The sequence below is a fragment of the Labeo rohita genome, chromosome 15, assembly GCF_022985175.1.
Source record: "Labeo rohita strain BAU-BD-2019 chromosome 15, IGBB_LRoh.1.0, whole genome shotgun sequence".
Taxonomy (NCBI): Eukaryota; Metazoa; Chordata; class Actinopteri; order Cypriniformes; family Cyprinidae; genus Labeo; species Labeo rohita.
In genome coordinates this window covers 9,770,467-9,783,626 of record NC_066883.1, presented here as the reverse complement: position 1 = coordinate 9,783,626, position 13,160 = coordinate 9,770,467, and the positions used below count along the sequence as shown (strand labels likewise).

General features: G+C 33.6%; 1 protein-coding gene across 2 annotated transcripts in view; it reads left to right on the top strand.

Annotated features, from left to right (window-relative positions):
* wdr62 (WD repeat domain 62) overlaps positions 1-13,160 on the top strand; it is a 39,074-nt gene that overhangs the window by 9,195 nt on the left and 16,719 nt on the right. For both annotated transcript variants that reach the window (XM_051129462.1, XM_051129463.1), the window contains exons 7-18: positions 1,040-1,222; positions 3,336-3,496; positions 3,749-3,938; positions 4,027-4,179; positions 9,362-9,525; positions 9,602-9,693; positions 9,852-9,977; positions 10,909-10,979; positions 12,005-12,126; positions 12,308-12,383; positions 12,481-12,592; positions 12,688-12,751. In XM_051129462.1, coding sequence (XP_050985419.1) covers positions 1,040-1,222; positions 3,336-3,496; positions 3,749-3,938; positions 4,027-4,179; positions 9,362-9,525; positions 9,602-9,693; positions 9,852-9,977; positions 10,909-10,979; positions 12,005-12,126; positions 12,308-12,383; positions 12,481-12,592; positions 12,688-12,751 — 1,514 coding nt within the window. The remainder of the gene's footprint in view (positions 1-1,039; positions 1,223-3,335; positions 3,497-3,748; positions 3,939-4,026; positions 4,180-9,361; positions 9,526-9,601; positions 9,694-9,851; positions 9,978-10,908; positions 10,980-12,004; positions 12,127-12,307; positions 12,384-12,480; positions 12,593-12,687; positions 12,752-13,160) is intronic.

Genomic DNA, 13,160 nt, shown 5'->3' with positions numbered 1-13,160 from the left:
AAAAATGTACTGACCCCAAACTTTTGAATAGCATTGTATATTGTACCACAAAATTTATTTTTTAAATAAATGCTGTTCTTTTGAACTTATTTATTAGAGAATTGTAAAAAAAAAAAAAATAATCACAGGTCCCAAAAAAAAAAATATGATGGCACAACTGTTTCCAACACTGTTTATAAATCAGCGTATTATAATGATTTCTGAATGATCATGTGACACTTGACACAAGGCTGTCATTACACAAGGCTGGAGTAATGACACTGAAAATTTAGCTTTGATCACAGAAATAAATTATATTTCAAAGTATATTAAAATAGAAAACTGTTATTATATAAATTTCAGTATTTCACAAAATAATTTTTTTTTTTTTTTTTTTTTTTTTCTCATTTGTTTTTCTGATTGGCTCCCTAAGGTGAACAGCACGGCTTTTTTTTTCTGTGTTTAATCAAATACAATATAGCAACATACAGCCTTGATGAGCAGGAGAAACTTTTTTAAAAAACTTACTATTCCCAAACTTTTGGACCTTTTTGGACCTTCTCAACATAACTGTTTTTAACATTGATAACAAGAAATTAAATGTTTCTTGTGCAACAAATCAGCATATTGGAGTCATTTTTAAAGAATCACTTTTTTTGTTTATTATTCTTTTTAAAATGGGAAGGAAGAAAGAACAAGTACATTTAGAAATACTGCATATTAGTGGGTTTAACTGTTTATGCTAAACAAAGGCTAATAATTATTTATAGGTTTTGGTTTCCAGGGCAGTGTGTTCTTTGTTTTGGTTCATCACTAGTTGGGTCCTATACACAGCCTAAGACTTAAGTGTGTGATTCTGAATTAAAGTGATCAATGTCATTTCCTGTGTTTGCCCGCATCCTTCTGTGGCTGCGTTGTCTTACCAGAAGCGCAATACACTTGTTTTTCTTCTGTTTGAATGTGTGCACACTTTCTTCTTGAAGCTTTTGTGAAGACCTGTTGAATTTTTTTTTTTTTTTTTTTCTTTCTTCTCATTTGTTTTTCTGATTGGCTCCCTAAGGTGAACAGCACGGTGCCTCTGATCGGTCGCTCAGGGTTGCTCGGGGAGCATCAGAACAGTCAGTTCTGTGGTTTGGCTTGTGGCCGTGGCTCTATGGCAAGCAGCACCTACTGCATTACACACACGGGTTTGCTGTGCCAGTTTAATAGCAACAGACAGCTTGATTCCTGGGTTGATCTCAAGGCAAGTAACACACATTGCCCCCATTTCTTTGCTGAAATAATAATTTCCAATATCCCTGTAGTATTACAATTATATATGCTTTTTGTTTGTTTGTTTGTGTGTATCAAACATATTTTGTTGCACTTTATTTAACATTGGACTTTGTTCTAAATGATTCATTTTAAATATTTACAAAATGCAAGTAATTTATTTTATCATACAATGAATCATGCACAGTTAGCTGGTCATTATTGCGAAATGAACCAGCACAAAGCCAGAAGTAACTGCATAAAATTTTCCAAAGAGCCTTGTAGTTTATAGTAAATACTATTTAAAGGAGCAGTTCACCAAAAAATGAAAATTAGCTGGAAACGTACTCGTCTTCAGGTCATCGAAGATGTAGAGGAGTTTCTTCATTGGAACAGAATTAAAGAAGTTGACATTAAGTAACTTGCTCACCAGTAGATTCTCTGAAGTTGAATGGGTGCCGTCAGACAACGGGGATGGACCTTTTCACTGGAAGATGCATTATTATGGATTCTGCTCTGGCATTTTAGTAAAAACACCAAATGATGGATTTGTTTATTATAAGCATGCAAGACATTAATTGACTCAAGTTGTGTGGATTACTTGTGAACAGTGTTGGGAAAAGTTGCTTTTAAAAGTAATGCATTACAATATTGTGTTACTCCCTAAAAAAAATAACTAATTGTGTTACTTAGGTACTTTTCATGTAAAGTAATGCATTGTTACTTTTGCATTACTTTTTATGTCCCCCTGTAGTGAAAATTAAGATTTTTATGTTGTTTATTTGTCTTTGTGGTGTTTTTAATATGCTTTTAGAAACCATGTGCCAGTCCACTAATCAGTACCATTGCAGAGTATTTTCTCCTTAAAACTGTAGTTTCCCAAAGGCTGTCCCAGAAACACGGTTTGAAACGGCTTTTTTTGCTACAAACTTCAGCAACCAATCATGTCTAAGGATAGATTCCTATCATTAGCATGCAAAATATACCAATAGGATTACCAGCACAAAACCGAATATTAAATAGAGTATTTAATAGATCATTAAATAGAGCACAATTTGCATATTCATAGATCCTCGTATAGTAAAATAGGCAAGGGGGGTAGTGTTACATTCGAGCTGTTTTAAGGCATAAAAAAATTTTCACAAGAAAAAAAACATTTAAATATTTCATTTTGATGATCAAAGATCAGTTTTACGGGATAAAAATGTTGACTACAGGGGGACTTTAAATCTGAGCAGGGCTTGCTTGTTTGTTTTTAATATATGAAGTTATACTTTTGCCAAATGTAAAAGCCCTTTCACACCAAAAGCTTCAGGCTGAAGGAAAAGTAAGTTCACATCTATACAGTAGAACGCAGAAGAATAAAGTTCAACATTATTCAGCAGTACAGAAAAAGAAGAACAAATGTTAGCTTATCTCGAGTAATTTTTTATTTTTAGTATGGTTGAATTAGATCATTGAAGGTCAGCAGCAAAGATGCTGGTTAATAAAATGGGATTAAATACATAATATTTGTTTTATTTAACATATTTAATTATTGTAGGTTTGTGTCATTCTGAGTTGCATTTCACTTTTTATTTTTTTTTTTTTTTTTTTTTTTTTTTTTTGTGAGTTAGATGAATTAATGCATGTTTACATTTATGCTAGAACTAAAGTAACATCTTACTCCCGAATCCTGATTTCTATCAACATGAGGACGGGAGAGCTTTCAATAAATAAATGGGGTTACTTGTAACGCATTACAAGTAACGCACGTTACTTGTAATGCATTACCCCCAACTTGCTTGTGGATTATTGTGATGTTTTTATCAGCTGTTTGGACTGATTCTAACGGCACCCATTCGCTGCAGAGGATCCATGCAGCAAGTGATGTAATGCTAATTTTTTTCACATCTGTTCCAATATAAACAAGCTCTGCAACATGCTGGATAGCCTGAGGGTGACTACATTTTCATTAAATTATTTTTGAGCAAACTGTTACTTTAAAGTCAGTACAAAATATTCAAACATTGATTGTGTAACATGTCTTGGAGACAAATGGGACGGGATTTATTGGATGTTATTCAGAAAGTATCCTGTCTTGTGTCTTTGTTTTGCTGTTGCAGACGACGTCAGCACAGTGCTTATCGGTGAGCGAGACGTTTGTTTTCTGCGGTTGTGCAGATGGCACGGTGCGCGTGTTCAGTCCACAGGACCTGCGTTACATCACCACTTTGCACCGGCCGCACTGCTTGGGAGTAGATGTGTCTCAGGGCACACAGCCTGGGTAGGAGACCATTAGAACATCTAACATCTAAGTTGTTAATATGAATGATATTAAGATTTGAACGTGCAATACAGACAGATTTAACTGTGAAATGGCTTCATCTTTAAATTAAAGGCACAGTATACATATTATTATGTATAAGATAAATATTATAAGATAAATCTCATCTGTATGAATGTAAAAATGTCATATTTTGTTAAAAACAGCACAATATCAAATGTTACACAGTTTTCTTTAACTCTCTTTTCGTAGGCATTTGTTTGGAGCAAACCCAGAGGCACAGTATCCAGATACTCTGGCTTTAACTTTTGACCCTGTGACCAGGCATTTGACGTGCGTGTATAATGATCACAGTGTGTACGTATGGGACGTGCGGGACATCCGGAACGTAGGGAAGGTCTATTCAGCTCTGTACCACAGCGGATGTGTGTGGAGTGTGGAGGTTTGTTAGTGACAGACCAGTTCATGTTGAGATTATCAGATGAATAATATGCTAGGCCAGTTTATTAATGCATGAATATTCTCTGCAGACCTACCCTGAGCTTGAAGATTCATTGGCGGCATGTTTGTCACCTGGCTCTTTCCTCACCTGTTCATCCGATAACACAATCCGCCTGTGGAAGAGTGAGAGTCCGCAGAGTCACGGATCAGGACACGGCCTTCGCCACAACCTTTACAGCCAGGTACTGACAACTGCTAGAAATGACAGAATCAGAGATGAGAAGTAACGAAGTACAAATACTTTGTTACTGTACTTAAGTAGATTTTTCTGGTATCAGTACTTTACTTCAATATTTATTTTTCTGACTACTTTTTACTTTTTTCCTCCTTAAATTTTTACACAAATATCTGTACTGTCTGCTACTTACATTTTCAAACCAGGCTCATTATTTAGTTTTAATCCGCATCTGGTGGATTACCATTCGATAACAAATCTCTAATAAATCATGGATTGGTTAGTCTTGACTGGCAACACGATTTGGCTCATGCACACTCCACGTCTCCGCCAAATGGTTTCTGTCAGAGTAATCATTGCAAGTGACTCGAGAATGGAGTGGAAGCGCCTGGCTGAATCATAGAAGTAAAACTACTGACCTGTTCAGGACTTCAAGTGCAGGTCAGTTTTATCTGTAAACAGGCTGCTAAGAGTTGCTAGCAGTTTAATGCTTAACTAAATAAACAAAGGCAAAACTACAGCGGTAGTACTATAAACTAAACCAAATTACTATCATCACTCAAAATACTCTATGCTAAAGGTCATCATTATTATCTAATTTAAAGTTACAGTAGTAATTTAGCAAACAAATGTTATAAAACATCGTTTTGTAATATGTTCAGAGGGAACTAGGGCAGATACATAACCCTTACGAAAATTAGTTAAACCATGGTAACCACAAATGAACCATTTTGCTACACTAACCATAGTCTAACCATGAGATGTGTAGTAAAACTATGGTTGTATTTCATTTAAAACAGATTGTAATCAATCTGCCAAAAAAAAGACAAACAAACAAAAAAAAACAATGGTTAATTTTGGTAAGAGAAAAATTACTCCTAATAATGCAATAACATGTTCAGTATTAGGATTTTTCTGTAAAGATATTGTTATGATGAAATCATTATTGTACTAATTTTGACATTTACACAATTTAGAAAATATAGTTTTTAAGATAAAACAACAAAACCTGGTCATAATGTGACACTTTAAATTGAACTTGAATAAAAATTGTTACTGCAAATAGAATATAATGAGGTGGTTGTTTTGCAACAAGGTGGCGACAGTTCTGCTCATAACGGAAAAGTGACATGTACAAGAAAATTAGTGAAAAAAGCAAACGCACACAAAGTGAGATGCAGAGAGAAATTATGGAAAATGAAGAGACTGAAAAGGAAAGTGTAAGTAAAGGTGCAGTTCAAGAGAGAGACTTTTTCTTATTTTACACAGCCCCAGCCTAAGGTTTTATACATTTATTTAAATGTGGTGACCATACAAAAAAATAGGGTTGTCCATGGTTTCAGAATTTGTTGTGGGTGTATGGGATGGCCTGGATGAGTGTGAGATTTCCCGGCCTGAAGTTTTGTCCCAGTCTGGCCCTGTTCTACATCGTGCTTGTTTAGCCTTGATACATTCATTAGCTAACAAATTATAAATGCAAGTTATTTTGTATTAATGTGTCAATATGATGTGAGGTCCAGTTACCAGTGTGACACTAAAACAGGTGGTGGTAATGGGTACTTTTTACTCAAGAACATGTCTGAGTCCATACTACTTTAACTTAAGTAAAAAAAAAAAAAAGTCTAGTTGGTACTTCTACTTTTACCAGAGTATATTTAAACATGAGTATTTGGGATGAAGGATGTGTACTTTTGCCATCTCTGAACAGTAGTAATTTTTTATTTATTTATTTATTTATTTATTTTTTTAAATGCACACTGTCCTTTTAATGCGTTACAGTATGGTAAATGTGGGAACTTCTTTAATGAACTGTGAAACACATGGACCTACTGTAGACAGTAATGGAAATAATGGGAAGACTAATGCAGAGATTTTCAGCATTAAAAAGTGTAAATTTACTTAATTGTGTGCAGCAAAATGAGAGACTTACCACTGGGACCGATTGACAACAATCATTTAATACAATGGATACATAACGCATGGAAAGAGTTTTAAATAGTGTTTTTAATTTAACAATTTACCACAAACATTATTGTTTATGCAGATTTTATAACCTCATTACTTAGGAGACTGAATTAAATTTTTGTACTTTAAATATTTCATTTGCCATACTGTAGAACCATAACAAAAATCTAGTAAAAATAAAACCCACTTTGCTTCCTGTCCATTCTGATCTGTCCTGTCATAATAAAGGCTACAAATGCTAAAAATAAATGTTAAAAAAAAAAAAATTCTATAGTTTTAATTTTAGAATTTTTGAAAGATTAACATCCAAAAACACACAAAACCAAACTGTTACAAAATGTAGAACACTGAAGCCAAAAACAAAGAAACTTTGCCCCAAAATGAAACTTCTGTACTCACCCTTATGTCGTTCCAAATGGCCTAAGTTTCTTTTCTCAATTTTGATGCTTCAAAGAAGCTTCAAGAAGTTGTAAAAGTATTGTGGCTCTTCAGAAGAATTTGATTAATCCGCTTAATACATTTGTGTTATTTTTACCATGTCTTTGTGAACTTTGTGAAACGTCAAATGTTTTGGTGGAGTAAACTTTAAGTTACGTCTCTCTCAGGTTTCATAAAAAAATATTTTTTAAAGTTTAACTAAAGATATGTTCCAAGGAGTTTGGAAAGAAGTGAGTGGTGAGTAATCTATGACAGAATAGTCTGGCAGTATGTTCTTCCTGGGCTGGGCGATATGGCGAAAAAGTAAAATCTCTCTCTCTTTTTTTTTTTTTTTTTTTTTTTTTTTTTTTTGTTTTGTTTTTGTTTTTGTTTTTGTACACTGATCTTGAAAATGTAACTACAACATGATGAAATAACTTTTTCTTTATTAACCCTTTGGTTAAAGACAATTCTATTCCCAGTGCACCATACATGAAGCTGTCAAAATGATGTAAATGTTAAATATTTTTTTTTAGAAAAGATGCATGAACTACAACTACATATTGTACGCACTTGTATAATACATATGTTCAGAAATAATGAAAATGCTTTTTAAAAAAAACTCAAAAATCAAGGTAATTTCAAAGTGTCTGAGGGTATAACACCAGTAGACTATTATTAACTATAAATGTTCTGTAAAAATGATGAACAACAGCTCTCAGCCTGTCACCATGATGCAAACATGAAATATCAGACATACAGTAGTAGTTCTTCACAGGTTAATCACTTGTGCCCACATGTGGTTGGATAATTTATTTATTTTTTTCCTCTTTACTGTTATCAGTGACTGTTACCAGTTGTCAAAATGTCTAATTCTAACGTTGGTAATATTTCTATTCAAAATCACGATTCCTTGATTTCTAAAATAATAAAATTGTGGCCGAACATTCAAATTAATCGATCAGAAAAATTGCCCAGCCCTAAGTTCTTCTCATATTCATAGAGTCCTATGAAGTCAGTTTTATTTTTTTCACAAATTCCTTTTTTTTTTTCTGGACTTTATTTTTAAAAAAAAATATCAAAAAGCTTGTCTAATTATATGAAATCATGAGATTTACACAATTTAAAAGCAGTTTATTAAAGGTTAACAACAATTCCATTTTAAGGCCTTGCATTGGAATGCATTTCCTTTTTATTTTTTTCTCAATTTCAGTTTCTCAGTTATTTCTCAATTCACAAATTGTGTTTTCTAGGTTACATTTCAATGGTAAATTTTAATCAAAAGCTTGTCTAATCAATTGATTTTATTAAAAATGTTTGAATATGATATGATGAATTATTTGTTTTCTCTTGAATGACTGTAAAATGCTCATGAGGTGACTCTCAGAGCAGTTCCAGAGATTGTGTTCATGTACTTATTAGGGCTGTAGCTATCGATTTATTTTAGTAATCGAGTATTCTAGCGATTATTCCATTGATTTAATAGAGTAATCGGATACGTTTTTCTTTATTAAAGAGCAATACTAAATATACAAGAGAAAATAAGATGGGTCTCTTAAAATAAACAACTAATTTGTTTACTTTTTAGTAAAAATCTTATTTCATTTTTATTGCTGAAATTGCATACATTAATAACCATGAAAACTAAACCCATTTATTGCATTTATTTGCCAAATTACCAATTGCCAAAAAAGTATTCCTATATAATTCCTATATAAATGCAAGGAAATATATATTATATTATATTGTATTATATTGTATTATATTATATTATATTATATTATATTATATTATATTATATTATATTATATTATATTATATTATATTATATTATCAAGAAATTGAGCCATTTAGATGTAGGCCTATTTACACACACTTTAATTCAGCTCAGAGGGACATGAATGCATTTAACTTGCAAATATTTTGTTGTTTTAAACAAACCATGGAATACTGATATTTACATATATTTTTAAAATGAAGATAATTTAAATGTGAAATCAAAACCACCAGTAGGTGTCAGCAAGTCACCTAAGTGAGACATTGTGATTGAACTGAATCATTTAACGGGTGATTCATTCAAGAACGAAACACCGTCATGTTGCTCAAAGACGCAAAACTGCTGCGGCTGTGTTTGGAATGATTATTTGTTGGCGAAATGGAGCAAAACAGGGAATATGCTGTCTAAAATGCAGGTCTCTTAATATTAACAACTTGTTTATTGATAAACTGTTGCATAAAATCAGTAACTTATTACATTTGTAGTCATGCTGAGGCACTGTTCGTTTGATATTGACTAACTTTCTAACTTTCTGTGTGTCACAGAGAGAGAATGAGACAATCAACATAAATGGCACTTAGTCTTTCACAAAACATAACTTAGGGACATCATAACTAACCACCATTAATTTACGGTCTTAAATATGTCCAGCGTTATGTCCAGAGGCAGCAGAGGTTGAAAACAGCGAGTGTCACACGTTTCAGTATGTGTGTAGTAAATGAAATCACACCAAACACGCCTGTACCCTTCATTCACACAGAGACAGGCAGAACATGCAGGATTCATATTTAAATAGTATTTTTGCATCTTAATATTCACAGACACTAGTCCAAATTGTGGTTTGATTTAAGTGTCCTGACTGACTTTTGATTTATTCATCCACAACTTGGCAAATTCTGTGACGTTCTCGCGTTATACAGTGAATTCCATTTTTATGACTGCACTCCACGATTCTGTCTGCTTTTTCCGCATCGTGGAAATCACAGACCTCTATATTCATTGATTTTTGGTGTGTGTGAATGTGTTTCAGGACATCGTAAGGATAGTGTATGTGGACGATGACACGCAGTACCTCAAAGCCGAGGCCGAGAAAGCTGAGGGAGCAAGCCAGGATGGGAAATCTGGGATTAGGGTGCTGGGAATCAGCCCAGATGGCCAACATTTGGCTGCTGGAGACCGCAGTGGAAACCTGAGGTGAGAGGAATGAGAGGTCTATGTGGAGAACTAAATCATAAATGAACACATGCTGAATCAACTATCACTTCTTCAGAATCTTCGGCTTACAGTTTATGGATGAGCTGCAGAGAATTGAGGCTCATGATTCGGAGGTCTTGTGTCTAGCCTTCTCCCCTACTGAGACCGGTAATGAGCCTTTTCTTTATTTCAAATACATATTTTGTATTGCACAAATAATTTAATTTGAGCTGAAATATGGATATTAGTGCTAAGCATACTAAGGGGGACAATGAAAACTAAAAACTTTTACTAGACGGTGCAGATGAATGTGTTTTTGTTGTCAGGTTTGCATCTGTTGGCTTCTGCGAGTCGTGATCGGCTCATTCACATCTTTGACATGGAGAACAAATGCAACCTAGTGCAGACGGTTTATGATCATTCGGCCTCCATCACTGCCATCAAATTTACAGGTGAGTTCAAGGTGGATAAACGCTCAGTGATTATATACTCTTAAAGGGGTCATCGGATGCCCAAGTTGATATGATTCTTTAGGGTCTTAATGAAAAGTCTATAATATACTTTGGTTAAAAATTCTCAATGGTTGTGTAAAACAACACCCTTTTTACCTTGTCAAAATCAGCTCTGCAAAAATCATTTAATTCTGGTCGAGGCTGCTTTAAATGCAGATGAGCTCTGCTCGTCCCGCCCCTCTCTTCTCTCTGTGATGTGACGAGTCTGTTTACTTTAGCAGCATTTAGCTCCGTTTAGCCGCTGAACTTGCTAACTAGCACATTGTTAGTAAAGACGATCACAAAGATTCATAAAAAAAAAACCCTTATACTCACTTCTGCTGTAAGTAAAGCTGGATCACGAACGATTTGCACGAACACAGATGGATATATGTAGATCAGGAGGCGCATTCCATTCACAAACAAACGTGATCTACTGCATCTTCAGCAGCTCAGATGTCGGGAGTAAATGACGACCACTATGTTCATTATTACATCCAGCAACACCTCAGTCGCTCAGTCGGAGATATTCTTGTCTGACTTACATCCCTGCTCCAGCATTGAAACAAAGAGGGGGGACTGTTGCAGCTGATCTGAGGTAAGACGCTCATGTCAATCAACTATTGTGGGAGCGGCCTCTGCAGGTGTGACGCAACAACGACAGGCATCTGAGAATGGATCGATTTGAAAAAGGGGATATTATTTTTACAGATTAATTAAAAACCACTTCATGGATTTTTATCATTATAGGGTAGTTTGTACATACACTGCCAACACATATTAATGTTCAAACAGCATGTAAAAGTGAACTTAGCATCCGATGACCCCTTTAAATATTTAGATCAGGACATTTCATACACTTCCCATGCATATTATGCTTGTATTTTTGTAGGACTGAATTCAGAGTTGTGTATGGTCAGCTGTGGCGCTGACAAGAGCATCTATTTTCGATCTGCTGAAAAGGTAAGGATGCTGTAATTACATTTCAGTTATTTATTTTTATTTTTTCTGTTGCTGCTATTATATTTTACAGGCATCTTCTTGCATCTACAACATAGACAGTCTAGAGATTACCCAGTAATAAATAAGCTGCCCTGAAGCAGATAATTCAAAATATTGTTATGCTTCTGGAGATATTCAATAATCATGTAGGTTAAATTTGGTATGAGCCCCACATTTGTTACTTGTATCCCTCTGGCACAGGGATTTTTAAATTTGGGGGGGGGGACGGAAAGGATCAAATTGCTTAATGTTTTAAATAAGTGCAAAATGTTGATAAATGTGTGTATATACAGATGCATCTCAAAAAATTAGAACATCATGAAAAAGTTATTTTTTCAAACTTTTTGAGATGCGCCTGTAACATTAAAAATCTAAAATATTAAATATAATAAATTATACATTAAAACAGTGGATTTAAAATGGATTAAAAGGATTGAAAGGATTTATTTCCTTTTTAAAATATTAAATGTTTCATGGATTTATTTTATTACAACACAGAATTTCAGGAAAAATAAAATTTCATAAGACCACATTATAACAATTTTAATAATTTAAGAAATTGTTAAAGTTTTATGAATCCAATTGATTAGAAGTGTTTTTTTTATTATTATTAAAATGTAAAACAATAAAAAGGAATCCAGAAAAAAATAAAATGGAAAACACAGAATTTGGGGAAATAAAATGGAATTTGGGGGGAAAATGAAACTGATTTCATAAGGCCCTTAAAATGTTACTTTTGTTGAGCTTTGTAAATTATTAAATTGTATAGGTCTTTAAATAATTGAACATGCTTTGTGGTTACAAAAAAATAAAAAATAAAAAACTAGAAAAAAATAAAATGGAATTTGGGGGAAAAAAATAAAATGCCAGTGTCAGAGGGTTAATTAGTGAACATGCAAATAGACATCTTGGCTCTGCTTTTGATTAATCTGCCTTTAATGTAATTTCTCTAACTTGTTTGTTTGTCTGTCTGTCTCTACTGAAAGACCTCGGAAGGCTTGAACTTCTCACGATCACATCATATAGTGGAGAAGAGCACACTGTATGACATGGACCTGGACGCCACACGCACACACACAGCCATTGCGTGCCAAGATCGTAACATTAGGTAAGGCTTTGTGTGAGCTGTTATTTATTATAAGGTTCAGTGTGGTGTGTGTTTTTTTTTTTTTTTTTTTTTTTTTTTTTTTTTTTTTTAAAGCTGATACTACAATTTTTGGCATTTAAGAGCCATAAGACCATTATCAGATATGCTTATTATTTGCACTAATGCTCTTGGGCATTTTCAGAGTATATAATGTGCAGAGTGGCAAGATGAAAAAGTGTTTCAAAGGCTCCCTAAATGATGATGGGACACTGCTTAAGGTTTGTGTATGATCTGAATAATGCTCTTTATGGTAGTTCATGTTTTGCACTCAAAAACCTTATCATTTTTGGCAATAACTTTGTTTTTTGCCCTTAGGTTCAGTTGGATCCCTCTGGGATGTTTTTGGCCACAAGTTGTTCAGACAAAAATATCTGTATCTTTGACTATGAGTCAGGCGAATGTGTAGCCACCTTATTTGGACATTCGGGTAAGATTTGTTTTTGTTGATCACTGATTTCATTCTTTCCTCACATCATTTTTTTGGGTATCTTTAATGTTGACCAAACTTCTATCCCCACACAGAAATTGTTACAGGTATGAAGTTCAGTCAGGACTGCAAGCATCTGATCACTGTCTCTGGTGACAGGTAAAGCTTTTAAAAATATTTTTAAAAATGTTTTATTTATTTATTTTTTACTGTCTATATATATGTTTATTTATTTATTTATTATTATTATTATTATATATATTTTTTAATTATTATTAATTTTTTAACAGTATTAAATGCAGGAGAAAGGGAAAAAAATTTAACAAGGTTTATATATTCAGCATTTAATTAACACATTCTGACAAAAATGTATACAATACGGTTATGGTTTGCAGAGTTAAAATGTTATAACAAAAGTCTTACATTTCATTTTAAGGGGTCTTTTTTTTTGGCCAGGAAAAACAGCAATCATGACACAATGTGATTATTTAACTTCAAAAGACTATAGTTAAATTAATGTGAGTGCTGAATGTTTACAGTCAGAATGTGGTGCTGTTGCGCATTACAC